The sequence below is a fragment of the Thalassophryne amazonica genome, chromosome 8, assembly GCF_902500255.1.
Source record: "Thalassophryne amazonica chromosome 8, fThaAma1.1, whole genome shotgun sequence".
Classification (NCBI taxonomy): Eukaryota; Metazoa; Chordata; class Actinopteri; order Batrachoidiformes; family Batrachoididae; genus Thalassophryne; species Thalassophryne amazonica.
In genome coordinates, this window is record NC_047110.1 from 86523337 (window position 1) to 86543484 (window position 20148).

A 20148-nucleotide genomic window follows, 5' to 3' on the forward strand; every position below is an offset into this window, starting at 1 on the left:
CTGACGGTCTGGGTTGGCATGCCTGGCTCGCCTTTCCAGTAACAGGTGTTACCCACCTGCTACTTCACACAAAGACCCTTTAACCATTTCCTACACATGTCGACAGACTGTCAGACATTTCTTCTGAATCTCATGTTTATGTCTCATGTTTAACTCACCAATCACAGAACAGTAAGCACACTGAAAGATAATTAGCCATTTATGAGAGTGCGCACAGTTTAAGAGGAAGCACATCATTTCAGTTCATGTATTTAGTTAAATATTTTGATCGATTAAATATCAGAACGCACTTCAAAAAAGCAAGTATACAGGACAACAAAATAATATATGAATGAAATACTTGCCAAAACAAACATTTACTGAAACCAACACAGAGCTCAGTGGATTCTCAGCCCTGAGGACGGAACAGCGCACACACACACATGCACACACACACACTGAGCTGAACAATCTCAGAGAGATCAGGGAACACCTTTTGTCCTCATCTTCCTGTTATTTATTATTAATTATTGTGCTAAACTCCAACATGTGTCAAGCTTCACAGGCTGTCTCTAATGGGACACGAGCAGCGTGAGGCGGCAGAGACTGTCAGCTTTTAAACAGGTTCCATTCATGCAAACGTGCACATTTTTCACCGACATTTGCATCGACATTTACGCAGTAAAAACAAGTCACCATGACTATAAAGCTGTACTTTAACACAATTAAATAAACTTTGGAATTAATCTATGAATCACACGTTTGCCAATCCGTAGGGCGGCTGTACGGATCAACTATGATCCATTACGTCACTATTATGCAACATTACTTTATCCAAAATAGTCTGTTGATATTAGCCTGAGTGGTGGCACTATTATAACAATCGCATCCACATCATACGGTGTGCTGCCACTGCATGAAGGTTCATTGAAATCCACCAACTTTGTTCAGAAGAGTTGTGCCAATAAACTCAATATAATAAAATGCATCAATTAAACACAACAGTCCACTTACCTGATCTTGAAGATGTTGGCCCAGAAGCATGCTGCTCATGGTGCATTACCATTGTTTCCTTGAAATTCACCAATCAGATTGAGAGGGTTTGGCCGAGGGTACAAAAGTGTCAGAGGAGTTGCTCCATCTACAACCACCCCAAGCTGGACCCAGACAAGCAGCAGATGGATCCCCCACCCACCACCACCATACTATGTAGCCCTTCTCATGAGCAATTAAAATTTTCCATCTAGTAGAAATGGGAGAGTTAACGAGGAAGCATGTCAGCTGAGTTTGCACTGACAAATTAAATGTGTAAAATGACCAACTTTGACGTGCAACCCTCCTACTTCACTGGCTGAGTTATTTATGGGGAGCGCCTGCCAACTGAGAGAGGTGTGACCCAACAAGCTCATCAACATTTTTCAAGAGCATGTAAATATGAAGAGCAATGCCAAGTACACTCATGTAGCAGAGTTCACAGGTACAACAATACCTGAGAAAGCCAAGAATCAGCCAGTTTATGCAACCATTTCAGCTTAATGAGAAAACAGTCTCGTTTTACTTCCCGTGCTACAATATCAACTTTAAGGCATGAATTTTATGAAGTCAAAACAGCGTCACATAGAACTGCAAGCATTATAATTAACATTCCAAGCATAACAGAGTATGTTATCCTGGATTTTTAAAACTCTTCCCTCAACCCCCAAATCAAGCACCATGTGCATGGTTGCAAGCCATTTTTAAAATCATTGCTCACTAAGTAAATAGGTGGAAAAAGGTCTCCTTCATCTTTAGGTTTCAGCTGTTTTCTTCCGGTGTTGAGTCTCCAGCCTACTGATAGTATTGTGTAGGCTTCAGGAAGAAAAGGAAACCAGTGACCTCCCACCACTCACCGACTACAAAGAGACCTGTGGCGACAAGAAAACGAGTCCTCCTTCAAAACAAACCAATCCCTTTTTAGGAAGAAGAGCTCATTTTCACCAGTCTAGCCATTTCTAGACAGCAGGAAAGACATGAGTAATACCATTAAGTGGTCGGTTCATATAAGGTGCTTGTGACTCAACACAGCTGAGACACTCCTTAATGGAACCTCAGCTACAGTACGTACATCCCGGTTGGTTCAAATTAACAGCTTTTGAGTAGGTCTTTTGTTGCAGCTCTGTTCAGCTAGTTTCTGCAGTGGGGATCAATATGCCAAACTGAAAGGAAGCGGAGGGAAACCATGGAGAAAAGCAGCAACCAAGGTCGGCAAGTGACTAAAGCTCACACATTCGCAGTATATAGGAAGTACGTGGTAAATAGACTGCCTTTATGTTGTGCTTTTATACTTGATGCAGACCCTCAAAATGATGTCTCACATTCACAAAAAGACATCCAGATGTCAGGGTGCTGCCTTGACAGTTCAAACCACTCAACTGTACGCTAGAAGGACCTCAAGGATAAAGAATCTTACCTTCATAGTTTTCTTATCTAGTCATGGAATTGAACCTATGGCCAAGTGGTCACAAGCCTGCTTCTCCTTTCAGCCATACATCCAGTCATGAATATCATGACCATATTGAGCTTTCGGGTGACATCTTTGAAACATTCTTTTTATGTTTTCTGGGGCAGAATGATCGTACCACATATAGCTTTAATTTTTTTTTTTGGGGGGGGGGGGGGGGCCTGATGTTATGCTTATCAGTTAAGGTTGAATGACATGTTTTTACTCCTTCAAAAACATCTCTGGTCATTACTGTCAAATTTAATCTTTGCCTCATCAGGCCACAAATTTTTACTCCAGATGAGTTTCTCTCTCTCTTTCATATGGTCAGCTGCAAACTTCAGTCGAGCTTGAAGGTGTCAGTTTTAGAGCATGGCCCTCTGTCTTGGACGGCGGCCTCTCAGCCCTTGGATATATAAAATTCGTCTGACTGCAGTGTAGACAATGACACTCATATTCCAGCACATATTCCTTCTACTTCATGGCAGATCTGTGCCTTGGTGGTTCCTGTGTTGTTCCTGTCCATCTAAACCAATTTCCCTTCAGCTGAGGGTAACAATTTGGGTCTTCCTACACCCCGTTTACACCGAGTTCACGACCAAGTTATGATCGAGAGTGGCCCCTGCTCACCATCACTGTCACCGACTCCCACTGGGGTTGCAGGCTGGTCACAATGGGGTCTCCATGGTCGGAAAAAAAAGACCCCTCTTGATCACTCTCCATCACTCCCCATCAGTCTCCAACAGGTGTGCGAGTGTATTGAACTGTTTATATTAACATTTTTCACTCGCACAATTCAGTCGCAATGCAAGCTTGGTGTAAACGCAAATAACAGATTACAACAGAGACCAGCCAAGACTTGTGAGCGTAAACAAGGCATTATACTTGGCAAAATGGGTGCTCAATGTCCATTTCAACTATACAGTGGTCTTGAAACAGAGAGTTGTACAGACCACATGGTATGGTTCAAATAATGGCCCTACATTCCTGACAGATTTACTCATAAAGGTATCAAACAAAAAACATACAAAATTACAAAGACTGAATAATATCACTTGAAATGTTCAATGATTATCTTAAGGATGTACAGTTTCTACAGTACATTCTGTACATTCTGACTGAAGTTTATATATTACATTTTTCATAATCACATTAAAAACACACATAATTGAACATGACAATATAATTTATAATTAATGTTACAGTCAAGTCTCAAGTCAAGTCACCACCACAGAACCTTAGTTTATTTATTTATTTATTTTAGCAATACACATTTGGTACATGTAAAATACTGCAGTTTTTCAGTTCCTTCATTTGTTGTTTCACCCCTAATGGCTACAACTCCAATTACTTGTACTTACATACAATAATTTGAAGTGTTCATCTTGGAATCTGCAGTTGTTTAGAATTAACTCCAAAGACATTCCTGACTTGTGTAAGTCTTTGCAATAATCCAAGTCTGTGTGTGTATATTTTTGGCCATGTGTTGATTTTAGAAATCCCGGCATAAATTTAAACTTAATGCACCACATTCTTAGTTTATTAAATTAAAAATTACTGTATAGCATTCATTACCCAACAGATTGAGAAATTTTTACTGTGGGTAGGACAATTTGTTTAACATTTATTCGGGGAAGTGCATGCAAAGGTGGGAACACACACACACACACACACACACATAAATACATACATACATACATACATACATACATATATATATATACACACATATACGAGGTCTGTTAGAAAAGTATCCGACCTTTTTATTTTTTTTCAAAAACCATATGGATTTGGTGGAACCATATGGAATCACGTGTGATTGCATCAGCCAAGCTTAAACCTTCGTGCGCATGCGTGAGTTTTGTCACGCCTGTCGGTTGTGTCATTCGCCTGTGAACAGGCTTTGTGTGAGCACTGGTCCACCCCTCTCGTCGGTTTTTTATTGCAAATAAATGTCTCAACGATTTGGAGCTTTGCTGCATCAATTTTTTTTCCAGAAACTGTGAGAGACCTCCAGGTGGACACCGTTCGGAAAATTAATATGGCTTTCAGGGACGATTTTGTGGAGATTACACAGATTAAGGAGTGTTACTGCTGCTTTAAGGACGGCCCACAGCGTCTGAGAGCGCACCGCGCTCCGAGCGCCGATCGACAGGCTGACACCCCGCTGAAACAACCAGATCATTTCCAACGTGAAGGTTTTGTTGATCTGGGACGTCGTCTGACTTTCACAAAAAGGCAGGAGACGTGGACATCAGCACTTTTTCGGCACATTCCACTGTTACAGGAGTTTTTTTCATGGAAAGAAAAGCGGAGGATTGAGCCACGGTGCCGTTCATGGCGCGGGACAAAACCACCTCCGTGTTAGTCTCACAGGACGGCTTTCAGGTGGCTTTCAGACGGCTTCTGGTTGCTTTTCAGTCGTGTGATTATCCGAGAAATTGTGGATGAGCCTGGACATGCCAGAACATGTCCTGTGAGGCTTCATCACGGCGTTGCTTTGCTCGGAGTGCGGCACGCTCTCAGCAGTTGTGGGCGGTCTTTAAACCGTCTGGATCACTCCTTAATCTGTGTAATCCCCATAAAATCGTCCCTGAAAGCCATATTAATTTTCTAACGGTGTCCACCTGGAGGTCTCTCACAGTTTCTGGAAAAAAATTGATGCAGCAAAACTCCAAATCGTTCAGACATTTATTCACAATAAAAAAAACGACGAGAGGGGTGGACCACTGCTCACACAAAGCCTGCTCACAGGCGAATGACGCAACCGACAGGCGTGAAAAAACTCACACATGCGCACGAAGGTTCAAACTTGGCTGATGCAATCACACGTGATTCAAATCCATATGGTTTTTGAAAAAAATAATAAGGTCGGATACTTTTCTAACAGACCTCGTATATATATACACACACACACACATACATATATATATACATATATATACATATATACATACGAGGTCTATTAGAAAAGTATCCGACCTTATTATTTTTTTCAAAAACCATATGGATTTGAATCACGTGTGATTACATCAGACATGCTTGAACCCTCGTGGGCATGCGAGAGTTTTTTCACGCCTGTCGGTTACGTCATTCGCCTGTGGGCAGTCTTTGAGTGAGGAGTCGTCCACCCGCTCGTCGATTTTTTCATTGTTTAGGAATGGCTCAGAGACTGTTGCTTTGTTTGATAAAAATTTTTTCAAAACTGTAAGGCACAACTGAGTGGACACCATTCAATAAATTCAGCTGGTTTTCGGTAAAAATTTTAACGGCTGATGAGAGATTTTGGTCTGGTAGTGTCGCTTTAAGGACGGTCCACGGCGCCTGACGGCGATCTGCGCTTCGAGTCGGCAGCGTCTCGCCGTTTCAAGTTGAAAACTTCCACATTTCAGGCTCTGTTGACGCAGTAAGTCGTCAGAGAACAGAGAACTTTCAGAAGAAGTCGGCATGAGGAGTTTATTCGGACATTCCATTGTTAACGGTCATTTTGTAATGAAAGAACGTGCGGGCAGAGTCGCATGTCGGGCCGGACCCGACCGCGGGGGGTCGCAGCAGGAAAAACACCTCCGTTGGAAATCTTAACGGGCAAGTTGGAACATGCCCAAGCTGTTAAACAATTTCTCAGTTACTCACTTGTTGAAAGCCATTAAAAGCCGCCTGAATTCTACAAATGGTTTTCAACACGGAGGTGTTTTTCCTGTCGCGGCGCACACAGATTTGCCGAGTCGTCACGGAAACGACTCGGCGAATTTGCGCGTACGTCTTTCATTAAAAAAATGTCCTTAAACAGTGGAATGTCCGCATAAATTCCTCATGCCGGGCTCTTCTGAATCTTCTCTGTTCTCTCACGATGTCCTGGGTGAATTAAGCCTTAAATTAGGATGTTTTCAGCTCGAAACAGGCCAACAACAGCGCCTGGAAGCGCTGCAGGATGTCCCGCTCCGTGGGAAGTCCTTACACCGACAGAAACACCCCATAATCTCTCATCAGCCGTTAAACGTTTCACAGAAAACCAGCTTAATTTCTCGAATAGTGTCCACTCGGATATTCCTCACAGGTCCAGAAAAAATTTTGATAAAGCAACGCGCGCCGTCTCGAGCAGCGTGTGAAACAAAGGAATTCAGCCGAGAGGGCGGGACCACATCTCACTCAAGGCCTGCCCACAGGGAAATGACGTCACCGACGCGTGAAAAAACTCATGCATGCGCACGAGGGTTCAAGCATGATTGGTGTAATCGCATGTCATTCAAATCCATATAGTTAAAAAAAAAAAAAAAAAGGGTCGGTTTATTATCTAAGAGACCTCGCATATATATAAAACATACACGCCAATTCCAGTGAAGCTAGAACGTTGTGTAACATGTGTTCCTGCAGTTGTTCACAAAGTGGTGATCGCCTTTTGGGGATGCTCCTTTTATACCCAATCATGACACTCACAATTCTTGTCCTCAGTTCCCAAATGCCAGTGTTGTTAGAAGGAAAGGTGATGTAACACAGTGGTAAACATACCACTGTCCCAGCTTTTTTGAAATGTATTGCAGGCATCCATTTCAAAATGAGCAAATATTTGCACAAAAACAATAAGTTTATCAGTTTGAACATTAAATTTTTTTCTTTGTGGTATATTCAATCAAATATAGGTTGAAGAGGATTTGCAAATCATTGTATTCTATTTTTATTCACATTTCACGCAACGTCCCAACTTCATTGGAATTGGGGTTATATATATGTCTCCACTGACACCTATGTTATTGATCCATTGATACAAAACCCAAAATGTAGGTAGAAAGAGAAACAGGGGTCATGAAAAAGTGGGTGGTTGGCCATGAAGTCTGGTTTTATTTTATGACCTGGCTTGCTTTACGGTTTCAAATTGCATGCTTGGGGTTGAGATGACATCATTTCCTTTTGAAACATGCAGTGTGACATCTAGCTGTTGTAACCACAGATAGTATGCAAAGCATTCTGAATAAAATCTAGATAACTACATGATGTTAATAATACGGCCAGATGATTTATCACCACGTGTCCCGTCTGTAAACAGATTTCGTCTTCAAGCGGCGCCCAGTAAGCGTGTGATCCAGATTCCTTTATGTGTCTGTAATAAAGTTATGAATGATCTATGTCTGATTAATCAGCTGTAATATTTTGTCAGACTTTTGCACTATGATGCTGGATTATTTGTCCTATTTCATCTGGATACAATGTGCTCATCCTTCACTCAAAGAATAACCCAAACTTAAGCTTTCAACTTGAAATGGAAGTTGAACCTCAAACGACTATTTACCCAGAGCTGAAGTTTTATGTAATTTCCCTGTGACCCTTTGTGGTTGGCACAAACTCATGCAAACATATCAAACAACTGACAATGTGATGATGGAGGAAATAACAAAGGGTTAATTCTCTTATGCTATGTGTATAACCAAGAGGAAGATGGGCTTGTGAAGTACAAGTGCATTCAGTCAAGCGTGAGTTTTCATTACATTTTCAGTTAAACTCAGACAGTATGCACCCGCACCACTCCAAGCTCCTCATACATCTGTGTAATGTTATGTTAGTGTCTACTTTTACACGCAGAGCAATTTTCCATTACTCTGTAATACTCCACATCTGTCCTGCACTGGTCTTGAATACCTCACCCCAGACTCTGAAAGGACTAAATTCTATTATTGTGTGAGAAATGGAAAGAGATAGCTCGGCATGGCAAATTTATTTGTATCGCACAATTCAACAAGAAGGTGACTCGAAGTGCTTTACAGAGACATTAAAACAGAGTAAGAGAAGAAACTTAAAAGATGCAATTTAAAAAGACAACAGATTATTCAGTTAGATTTAAAATAATCTAGTTAAAAGCAATGGTGAACAAGTGAGCTTTTAACTCACCATTTTTAAGATAGAGATGGAGACTTTATTTGCCATTTGTACTCTCACGCAAGGTTTGGGTACATTGGAATTCTTGTGCAGAGCTCTTGAGTAGATACAGGTATAAAAGTATGAGGTATAACAGTATAAAAAGGATACCCAGTGTACCAAATACCAGCTTTCTTGAATAATGCAGCATAAATAAGGGATACCAGAGAGGGACGCACAACCAAAACAGATAACTTGGGGAGAGAGACAGAGAGAGAGAGAGAAACTATACATCATAGTTTCCTAATCTGTGTCAGAATGATGTCCCGTCCAGGTGGACTCAGACTTTCATTTGATTCGAGCTTGGAGTGATTTTTGATCCCACATTGTACTTTGACGTACATATCTGAGAAATCACAAGGACTGCTTTCTTCCACCTTCATAACATAACAAAGATTCGCCCGAGCCTGTCTATGGCTGATGCAGAGACTCTGATCCATGTACGAGGTCTGTTAGAAAAGTATCGGACCTTTTTATTTTTTTTTCAAAAACCTGATGGATTTGAATCATGTGTGCTTGCATGAGCAAACCTTGAACCTTCATGCGCATGCGTGAATTTTTTCACACCTGTCGATTGCGTCATTTGCTTGTAAGCAGCCTTTGTGTGAGGATGGGTGGAGTCTCTCGTCGTTTTTTCTTTGCAAGGAAATGGCGGAACGACTGGAGCAGCGCGACTGCATCAAATTTTGCCAGAAACTGGGCACAGCCAGGTGGAAACCATTCGGATTATTCAGACGGTTTTCGGTGATGATCCAATGGGCATCACACAGATTAAGGAGCGGTACAAACAGTTTAAAGACAGCCGCACAACGGTGGAGAGCGAGCCACGCTCCAGGCGGCCATCAACATGCTGAAACCATTCGGAAGATTCAGACGGCTTTCGGTGACTTTTCAGTCGTGTGACTATACGAGAAATTGTGGAAGAGGTGAGCATGTCACAACATGTCCTGTTAGACTTCAACACGGTGGCGCTTTTGTTCTGCCATCAGCTTCGTGCCCAAGCCATCGGCATGAATTTCGCTGCAACTCTTTTCATGGCAAAATCTTCTGTCACAGTGGAATGTGCCGAAAAAGTGCTGATGTCCACCTCTTCCACAATTTCTCGGATAGTCACACGACGGTCCCACATCACCACAGCGTTCACTTTGGAAATGATCTGGTCATTTCAGCATGTTGATGGCCGCCCGGAGCGCGCCTCGCTCTCCACTGTTGTGCGGCCGTCTCTACCGGTTGTACCGCTCCTTAATCTGTGCAATGCCCATAGGATCGTCACTGAAAGCCGTCTGAATAATCCGAATTGATTCCACCTGGCTGTCGCCCAGTTTGTGGCAAAATTTGATGCAGTTGCGCTGCTCCAGTCCTTCCGCCATTACACCCATCTGCACACAAAGGCTGCTTACAAGCAAATGATGCAATCGACAGGCGTGAAAAAATTCACGCCTGCGCTACGAAGGTCAAGGTTGGCTCATGCAAGCACACGTGATTCAAATCCATCAGGTTTTTGAAAAAAAATAAAAAGGTCCAATACTTTTCTAACAGACCTCGTACTTGTCTCTTCTAGACTGGATTATTGCAAGGTCCTTTTCTCTGTTTTACGGCAGTCCAGCATTAGGGGTCTCCAACTGGTTCAAAGTGCTGCTGCCAGAATTGTGACAAGAAGCAGAAAGTTTGACCACATTACACCGATTATGGCCTCCCTTCATTGGCTTCCTGTCTCTGTCAGGTCTGATTTTAAGATTCTGTTACCAATTTATAAAACTATACATGGATTAGCACCTCCCTACCTAGCTGTCCTAATTCCACCCTGCGTACTGGCCTGTGCTCTGTGTTCTCAGGGTGCAGGACTACTTTGTGTCCCTAAGGTTAAAAAAAAGTCATCAGGTCACAGAGCCTTCTCTTATCGTGCACCTGTCTTGTGGAATTATCTCCCTGTAGAGATAAAACTGTCCGTAGAGACATTCAAGTCCAGAAGAAAGACGCATCTATTCTCCCTCTCACATGGCTAGCATACTGGTGGAGTATGGAACTATGCTTCCTCTCCTTAATTCATATTATTAGCAAGGGAACAGGTCTCGGCCTTGCTTCATCTAAATTCTGGGTCTGTTAGTGAAGCACAGGGCTAGTTGCTGGCGACCACATTAATAATTCTCTCTGCTTCCCTGATGATTTACTGCTGGTGAATTAATGCCTAGGTGCAGTTATTTCTGGCTCTCCTTTCTTTCTGTCTGAGGCACTGATGAGACCTTCAACAGACACTGGTCCTGCATCCCTGGGCACCAGACTAACCTCAGGATGCCCTGCCTGCTGCACCAAAGACTAAAAGTCCTATCTCTTCGGGACCTATCTGTACTGGACATGGACACACATAGATTAACCTCTTAAACGCTAGAGTCCCCAAATTTGGGGACTTGCCCTGTTTTGGAACATTGAACACTCACAACTAACCAATGCTGACACCAACATACACTTATTATACATCAAAAATGTTCAAGCGAGGTCTCCTCTACAAATGTATCCACTTTATCACATATCAACTAACCACAGTTGAAACGCCAAGCACATAAAGACAAAAATCGGAATTAATTTTTGGGAAAAAAACCCTCATTTACTCCAACCAAGTATAATTTACTTTCAATTTTTTTTGCATCCACAACATCCCCTGGGACCTGTCTTTTAGCTGATCCAAAGTTTTGCATTTTTGACCTTGTACAAGCTGAGAAATAAATTATAATGTATGGGTATGTGATTTTGGTGAAATAGGCTCTAGGGCTTAAGGGGTTCAAGACCCAAGATGGACTGATTTTTAATTTTAATTAAGGGCCATGTTTCCGGTTTCCGTTTCATCTGTTTGTCAAGAATTTCTTGTAAAATTTGTGAAACCCTGTAACCTCTAGAATGGCCTAAGCAGTGGGTCACCCCTTCAAGTCTGGTCTGCTTGACTTCAGCTATTTTAACATTTAATTTTTTACAGTATGTCTAAATGCTATAACTTCCATGTATAATGCCAACACAGAATTTCCTTATGAAAATCTAAATATGAACTTTAAAGAAACTATACCGTATTAGCACGCTGGAATGCCCCCGCCCCCCGAACACCCCTTCTTTCTACAACCCAAATTCCAGTGAAGTTGGGACGTTGTGTAAAATGTAAATAAAAACAGAATACAATGATTTCCAAATCCTCTTCAACCTATATTCAATTGAATACACCACAAAGACAAGATATTCAATGTTCAAACTGAGAAACTTTATTGTTTTTGTGCAAATATTTGCTCATTTTGAAATGATGCCTGCAACATGTTTCAAAAAGCTGGGACAGTGGTATGTTTACCACTGTGTTACATCACCTTTCTTTCCAACAACACTCAATAAGCGTTTGGAAACTGAGGACACTAACTGTTGAGCTTTGTAGGTGGAATTCTTTCCCATTCTTGCTTGATGTACGACTTCAGCTGTTCAACAGTCCGGGGTCTCCATTGTCGTATTTTGTGCTTCATAATGCGCCACACATTTTCAATGGGCGACAGGTCTGGACTGCAGGCAGGCCAGTCTAGTACCCGCACTCTAATTCTACAAAGCTACGCTAGAACAGGGGTGGGCAACCTGTTCCAGAAAGAGCCATGAGGGTGCAGGTTTTCTTTGCAGCCACTGACTCCACCAGGTGATTTCACTGATTAACTGATTCCATCTGCTCAAAGTGATATTAATCAGTAAAATCACCTGGTGGAGTCAGTGGCTGCAAAGAAAACCTGCACCCTCATGGCTCTTTCTGGAACAGGTTGCCTACCCCTGTCCTAGAAGAAACATCTCTATAATTTTAAGTAAAATATCAAATGACTTGGATCTATTTCAGTGTCATATAACATAAATAATGAATGTTTGACATCTGTAAAATGGCAAATGGACTGCATTTATATAGTGCATTTCTATCTGTATCAGACGCACAAAGCGCTTTACAATGATGCCTCACATTCACCCATTCACACAGACATACTCACACAGCGATGTCGGGATCCTGCCATGCAAGGCACTAACTGCACACCGGGAGCAACTTGGGGATTACCCAAGGACCCGTACTGATTTATGCAATGTACCATTTTCATTCATTTTGAATGAAAAAAAAAAAAGAGGGGGACAACTGCTTCATGAACTCTATTGGATCCCAGGTAATGTGTGTGTGCGCATATGACGGAGAGGCAAACCATACATGACATCTCTCAGACCATCTGCTGAGAATAAACCATGTTTTCATTTTATGGTATTAATTTTTTTCTTAATATTCATACTTTCTTGGTGAGTACCAAGCAGCAACACTCACATTTTGACCCTATTACAGAAGTCATTTTTCTTGTAGTTCTTTGACTGGCCACTTGAGGCAGACTGCAAAACAGAGCAAATTCTCATAGAAGCACATTTTAAAATGTCCAACTTTAGAGCAGAAATAAACCGTTTTGCAAAAACAAAACAAAACAAAACGGTTTTGGTCTTAAATTATGATTTAAAAAGAATAAACAGTTTTTTCACAATAAATGGTTTCACACAACCACTGATAATAAAGCAATAAAGACACGCACATCCAAAACACATAAAAAGGCGTGCAGGACCAAAAAAATATACCCAAGGAAAAAACCGAATGATCCTCACAGCCACAATACTCCGATACAAAAACTTTTATTTAACAAGAGATAAATGTAACATTTCGGGCAACAGCCGTCTGACAAAGGGCTGCTGCCTGAAACGTTACATTTATCCCTTGTTAAATAAAAGTTTTTGTATCGGAGCACTGTGGCTGTGCGGATCATTCGTTTTTTTTCTTTTTCACACAACCACTGACCATGAGCGAAAAAAGTTTTTGTGTTATCATTCACATTCCCTGAAAAATGGGCAGAAAGAAAAAAAATATCTAAAATTCTGTCAGTATGTATACTTTAATGCACATCTTTACATAGATCAGATTTTGCCCATTTTACAAGTATAACAGATTTTGTCCATTTTATACATATAATGGATTTTGTCTGTTTTATACAAGTAACAGATATGGATTATAACGGACAAAATTCGCTGGTCTACCTGAATCCATTATATGTGAGTTTTCCTGTATTTTATTACAAACACCTTGAATAATGCAACTTGTTGTGCAGTTAAATGGCCTAACGGATCATCTAAGCTGTCCATGTTGCAATATTGATGCTGAATGAAACTCTAGTCTTAATATTGTATGCTAACGGTGTTAGCACATTTAGCAGCTGTTGCTAGATCCACTTAATGCACAATTACTGAGGAAATATTCTGCAGATAACTTACTGTGCACACCAAAGCAAGCCGTTATGAGAACCACCTCACAATCCCCAAAAATATGATTTAATAAACACCCAAACCAAGGTTAGCTGTTAGCTGGTGGTTCAGATTGAGCGAGGGGGGCGTGTTCAAGCTTTTTCGTCACACATGGAGCCACCCACGCTCCACCCCTTTATGCATTCATGAGTTCATCGTGACTCAACATGGCAACACCCAGAAAAGGGGGTCATTTCAGCTGTTCCGGGTCTCTATAGAAAACCAATGGATGACATCACGCAGGCTCTGTCCAGTATACATACAGTCTATGATAAGTGCTCTTATCTGTAGTGAAAGAAAATGCAGTATTTATCATAACACGTCTAGCTAATAGACCCCCGGTCAGCTACATGCAGAATCTGAGGTCCAATAGTTTACACACGACCAACTATTATATGTATGATATGGTGCTCAGATGCTTCTAAACTAAATACAACCTAAAATCTCCCCCCAATACCAAAGTCTCTTTCTATCACACATGTGCTGTGCAGGTGTGCCGGTCCATGGACAATGGTCAATTGTTTACGTTCAAGTCACTGGTCCCCTCATTGGTCCCTTTCAGGATTTGTACACAGTGGCCACTGACTCAGAACAAACAATGACAACAGTGTGTTCATTGACTCCATTCTGAATTTAGGGTGGTGTAAGAGGAGCAGACGGTGGCGCCTGAGGCCACCTTTGGGACTGTGTAAATAAGGAAACGGTGAAATGACGCCAAATTATGCAACATGAAAATATACAACTGCAGAAAAGCCCTGATTGGGAGATTTCTTGTCTTTCGTCTGGACTGAAGCTCTGTTTTCTCTCTCTTGGAAGAAAAGCGAGTACAGTCTTTGTGTATATATGTAGAAAATAGCAAAAGAGACAACATGTGTGATCTAAGGCCGAAAAATGCAGAGCACAGAGTCTGGGGAAAAGAACAAGGCTCAGAATAGATTGTTTTGCCCAAGGGGCTGCTTTTTTTTTTTTTTGCTCCATTTCATATGGCCACTGTCACTCTGCCTTATCATTTTCCCCAAAGCTGAGCACACAGATCAGAGTCTACAGTAGCACATCATCCCATGCACCAAAAATACCTCACGTTTCACTGTTCTCTTTGACAAATTTAGCCCATTCTATTAAATGCTTTTATGTAATTACCTGATCAAAAAATAAGTAAGACTACGAATCTGATTTAGCACTTACATCAGCTGTATATACTGTATACTTGACAGGATCCGACATGCTGGAAGACTCATCACCCAATCACATAACCATACATCTGGCCCAGCCTGAGAATAAAGTGCACGTGTCAAATATTTCCTGTATTTGTGTATGTTCCTTACCAAAGCCTCCCATTATCAAATCAATTCAAATCAAATCAATTTTATTTATATAGCGCCAAATCACAACAAACAGTTGCCCCAAGGCGCTTTATATTGTAAGGCAAGGCCATACAATAATTACGGAAAAACCCCAACGGTCAAAACGACCCCCTGTGAGCAAGCACTTGGCGACAGTGGGAAGGAAAAACTCCCTTTTAACAGGAAGAAACCTCCAGCAGAACCAGGCTCAGGGAGGGGCAGTCTTCTGCTGGGATTGGTTGGGGCTGAGGGAGAGAACCAGGAAAAAGACATGCTGTGGAAGAGAGCAGAGATCAATCACTAACGATTAAATGCAGAGTGGTGCATACAGAGCAAAAAGAGAAAGAAACACTCGGTGCATCATGGGAACCCCCCAGCAGTCTAAGTCTATAGCAGCATAACTAAGGGATGGTTCAGGGTCACCTGATCCAGCCCTAACTATAAGCTTTAGCAAAAAGGAAAGTTTTAAGCCTAATCTTAAAAGTAAAGAGGGTGTCTGTCTCCCTGATCCGAATTGGGAGCTGGTTCCAGAGGAGAGGAGCCTGAAAGCTGAAGGCTCTGCCTCCCATTCTACTCTTACAAACCCTAGGAACTACAAGTAAGCCTGCAGTCTGAGAGCAAAGCGCTCTATTGGGGTGATATGGTACTATGAGGTCCCTAAGATAAGATGGGACCTGATTATTCAAAACCTTATAAGTAAGAAGAAGAATTTTAAATTCTATTCTAGAATTAACAGGAAGCCAATGAAAAGAGGCCAGTATGGGTGAGATATGCTCTCTCCTTCTAGTCCCCGTCAGTACTCTAGCTGCAGCATTTTGAATTAACTGAAGGCTTTTCAGGGAACTTTTAGGACAACCTGATAATAATGAATTACAATAGTCCAGCATAGATGAAATAAATGCATGAATTAGTTTTTCAGCATCACTCTGAGACAAGACCTTTCTAATTTTAGAGATATTGCGCAAATGCAAAAAAGCAGTCCTACATATTTGTTTAATATGCGCATTGAATGACATATCCTGATCAAAAATGACTCCAAGATTTCTCACAGTATTACTAGAGGTCAGGGTAATGCCATCCAGAGTAAGGATCTGGTTAGACACCATGTTTCTAAGATTTGTGGGGCCAAGTACAATAACTTCAGTTTTATCTGAGTTTAAAAGCAGGAAATTAGAGATCATCCATGTCTTTATGTCTGTAAGACAATCCTGCAGTTTAGCTAATTGGTGTGTCCCCTCTGGCTTCATGGAAAGATAAAGCTGGGTATCATCTGCGTAACAATGAAAATTTAAGCAATGCTGTCTAATAATACTGCCTAAGGGAAGCATGTATAAAGTGAATAAAATTGGTCCTAGCACAGAACCTTGTGGAACTCCATAATTAACCTTAGTCTGTGAAGAAGATTCCCCATTTACATTAACAAATTGTAATCTATTAGATAAATATGATTCAAACCACCGCAGCGCAATGCCTTTAATACCTATGGCATGCTCTAATCTCTGTAATAAAATTTTATGGTCAACAGTATCAAAAGCAGCACTAAGGTCTAACAGAACAAGCACAGAAATGAGTCCACTGTCTGAGGCCATAAGAAGATCATTTGTAACCTTCACTAATGCTGTTTCTGTACTATGATGAATTCTAAACCCTGACTGAAACTCTTCAAATAGACCATTCCTCTGCAGATGATCAGTTAGCTGTTTTACAACTACCCTTTCAAGAATTTTTGAGAGAAAAGGAAGGCTGGAGATTGGCCTATAATTAGCTAAGATAGCTGGGTCAAGTGATGGCTTTTGATGGCTTCTGATTTAAGGCTCTCTTTTTCAGAGGAGCTACATCATCCAAAGTTGTCCTCAATGAGGATATAAAACTATTGACGAGATAATCTATCTCACTCACAGAGTTTAGGTAGCTACTCTGCACTGTGTTGGTATATGGCATTGGAGAACATAAAGAAAGAATCATATCCTTAAACCTAGTTACAGCGCTTTCTGAAATCAGAGTAAATGTAAATGTTATTAAGAAATGATCAGACAGAAGGGGGTTTTCAGGGAATACTGTTAAGTCTTCAATTTCCATACCATAAGTCAGAACAAGATCTAAGGTATGATTAAAGTGGTGGGTGGACTCATTTACATTTTGAGCAAAGCCAATCGAGTCTAACAATAGATTAAATGCAGTGTTGAGGCTGTCATTCTCAGCATCTGTGTGGATGTTAAAATCGCCCACTATAATTATCTTATCTGAGCTAAGCACTAAGTCAGACAAAAGGTCCGAAAATTCACAGAGAAACTCACAGTAATGACCAGGTGGACGATAGATAACAACAAATAAAACTGGTTTTTGGGACTTCCAATTTGGATGGACAAGACTAAGAGTCAAGCTTTCAAATGAATTAAAGCTCTGTCTGGGTTTTTGATTAATTAATAAGCTGGAGTGGAAGACTGCTGCTAATCCTCCGCCCCGGCCCGTGCTACGAGCATTCTGACAGTTAGTGTGACTCGGGGGTGTTGACTCATTTAAACTAACATATTCATCCTGCTGTAACCAGGTTTCTGTAAGGCAGAATAAATCAATATGTTGATCAATTATTATATCATTTACTAACAGGGACTTAGAAGAGAGAGATCTAATGTTTAATACACCACATTTAACTGTTTTAGTCTGTGGTGCAGTTGAAGGTGCTATATTATTTTTTCTTTTTGAATTTTTATGCTTAAATAGATTTTTGCTGGTTATTGGTGGTCTGGGAGCAGGCACTGTCTCTACGGGGATGGGGTAATGAGGGGATGGCAGGGGGAGAGAAGCTGCAGAGAGGTGTGTAAGACTACAACTATCCACATGGTGGATCTAAATATAAGAATGCCGGCATTAACTTTTATGTGCTGGAGTGATGGACCGCAGCTTTGACCACCACGTTTTGAAGTAGGATTGTTATTATTAAGAACATGAAGGTCAAGAAAGCAGTATTTATAATTATAAGACTGCAATGAGAATGTCACATTTTCAAAAATGGATTCTTCTCATACCAAAGACAGAGTATAAGGGTGAGGCCAGAAGAAGGCTTGAACCATTTTCAAAATCCTGTTGTCTTTCTTTTTCAGGCTCTCATCAACTCTTGGCGATGTTGAATATTAACACAATGTGGCTGAAAGCTCAAGGAAATAGACCAAGAGGCTCTGCAACATAATGTAGGGAACAAATTACATTTAAATATCTTTCTTTTAATCAGACTACACAAGTCTGTCTTACTGCAAGTAAAAAAAAAAAAATTGCATTTCCATGCACTCAGGTCACCAAAACCAGTCTGGAAAAACAACCCCCCCAAAAAAATAAATAAATAAAAATCCTTCATTTAGCCTATGAAATATCTCAGACATGTCTCCACCCGCCTTCTTAAAATTTAACAACTTAAGCTAGAAACTGCGAGTATAGACATGGGGATTGGGGTATGGGGATAAAACGAAATTTTTTCATCTGTACTGCAAACTACTCATGGCAAACTCGAAACACTGCTCCAAAAGTTTTCAGAACATTTGAAACATGTTTTAAACATTGTTCTGGTGTCTGCATAAATATAACGCATCATGTGCTGTACTGCCACATACTGAATAATGCCACTGCTGACATTTTCAGGAATGTGCATCCATATCAAATATGACATGCATATTTAAAAACTACCCTCACTTATAGTGGAGCAGATAAGTATGACTTTTGGCCAGAATTGTTCACTTGGTCATATAAGCATCAGCTTTGGCATGAATGTTCTTCATAAATCAGTGTTTGAGAAAAAAGTGCGGGTCACTTAAAAATCCAATATGGCAGCCAGGTAGGGGTCAATGAAGAATTACACAGGGGTCAAAATTTAATGCTCCAATCATATTGCAAAGTATAACACATTATTTGTCTGATCATAAGGATTCCAAAAAGGTATAGTTTGGACTATCTATGATTGAATGTTATGGAGTTATAAGGTAAAAACAGCAAAAATGGTGACAAAGGTCAGTTTCAGTTTGTACAGGGGTCAAACGTTAAAGCTGCTCCAATTTTTGTAAAATGTGATGCAAATTATTGGTTAATAGGGCTTTAAAAAGGAATAGTATGCACCATGTGTCATGCTCAGTTGTCACGTTACAGGGTAACATACGTCATATGCCATAGAAACCAATGGACGTCAACATTGTTTGACATTTACTCTGCAAACCAAGCATTCAACACAGTCAAAACTATTCCATTTATTAATCCTATTAGTTCAACCAATATTTTGCACCACTTTCTACCAAAACTGGAGCAACTTTAACTTTTGACTCCTGTGCAAACTGAAACTGACCTTTGTCACCATTTTTGCTGTTTTTAACCCATAACATTCAGTCATAGATAGTCCAAACTATACCTTTTTGGAATCTTTGTGATCAGACACATAATTTGGTATAGCTTTCAATATGATTGGAGCATTTTTAAATTTTGACCCTGTGTCATTCTTCATTGACCCCTACCTGGCTGTCATATTGGATTTTCACGTGGCCAGCACTTTTTTCTCAAACACTGATTTATGAAGAACCTTCATGCCAAATCTGGTGCTTGTATCACCATGTGAAGGATTGTTTCAGTTATCTGCTGCACTATTAGGGCTGAAATAATTAGTCAAGTAACTTGAATAATTCAATTACAAAAAATGTTCAAGGCAAATTCTGTGCCTCGAAGCTTCGTTTAACGTTGTAGTACATATGCCAGGCCTGTGTGCAGCGTTGTAACATCCCCCCCCCCCACCCCAAAAAAAAAAAAAAAAAACAGAAGACGACTAGAGCATGCCCATAAACCTTGTAAAGGCTAATCCAAAAGCTAGCACTTTCCAACGCGACACGGAGTAAAATAAAGCCTTTTAAGAGAAAGAGGGTTCATGCTGATCATCTGAAATAGAATGACTGCACATTTAAAGCGAAGCAGGGTGTCTGTCTATTTTTTAAAAAACATACGGTCCATTCTACGTGGGGAGTAACCCGGTGGCCGGCTGCTGTCTCTCTCTGCTCAGTGTGAGGGGCTCTCAGCACTCCGCTCACACTGGGCGAGTCACAGCTCCATCCCCGGCCACACTGACAAACA

At 40.9% G+C, this 20148-nt stretch overlaps 1 protein-coding gene across 2 annotated transcripts in view; it reads right to left on the reverse strand.

The window, feature by feature from the left end:
- si:dkeyp-19e1.3 (USP6 N-terminal-like protein) overlaps positions 1–20148 on the reverse strand; it is a 73768-nt gene that overhangs the window by 38892 nt on the left and 14728 nt on the right. Inside the window, exon 1 of one of the 2 annotated variants that reach the window (XM_034176877.1) lies at positions 994–1144. The exons of the other annotated variant lie outside the window; for it this stretch is intronic. Coding sequence (XP_034032768.1) covers positions 994–1045 — 52 coding nt within the window. The 5' untranslated portion in view covers positions 1046–1144. Of the gene's footprint in view, positions 1–993; positions 1145–20148 lie in introns of those variants that run through there. 2 annotated transcript variants of the gene reach the window in all.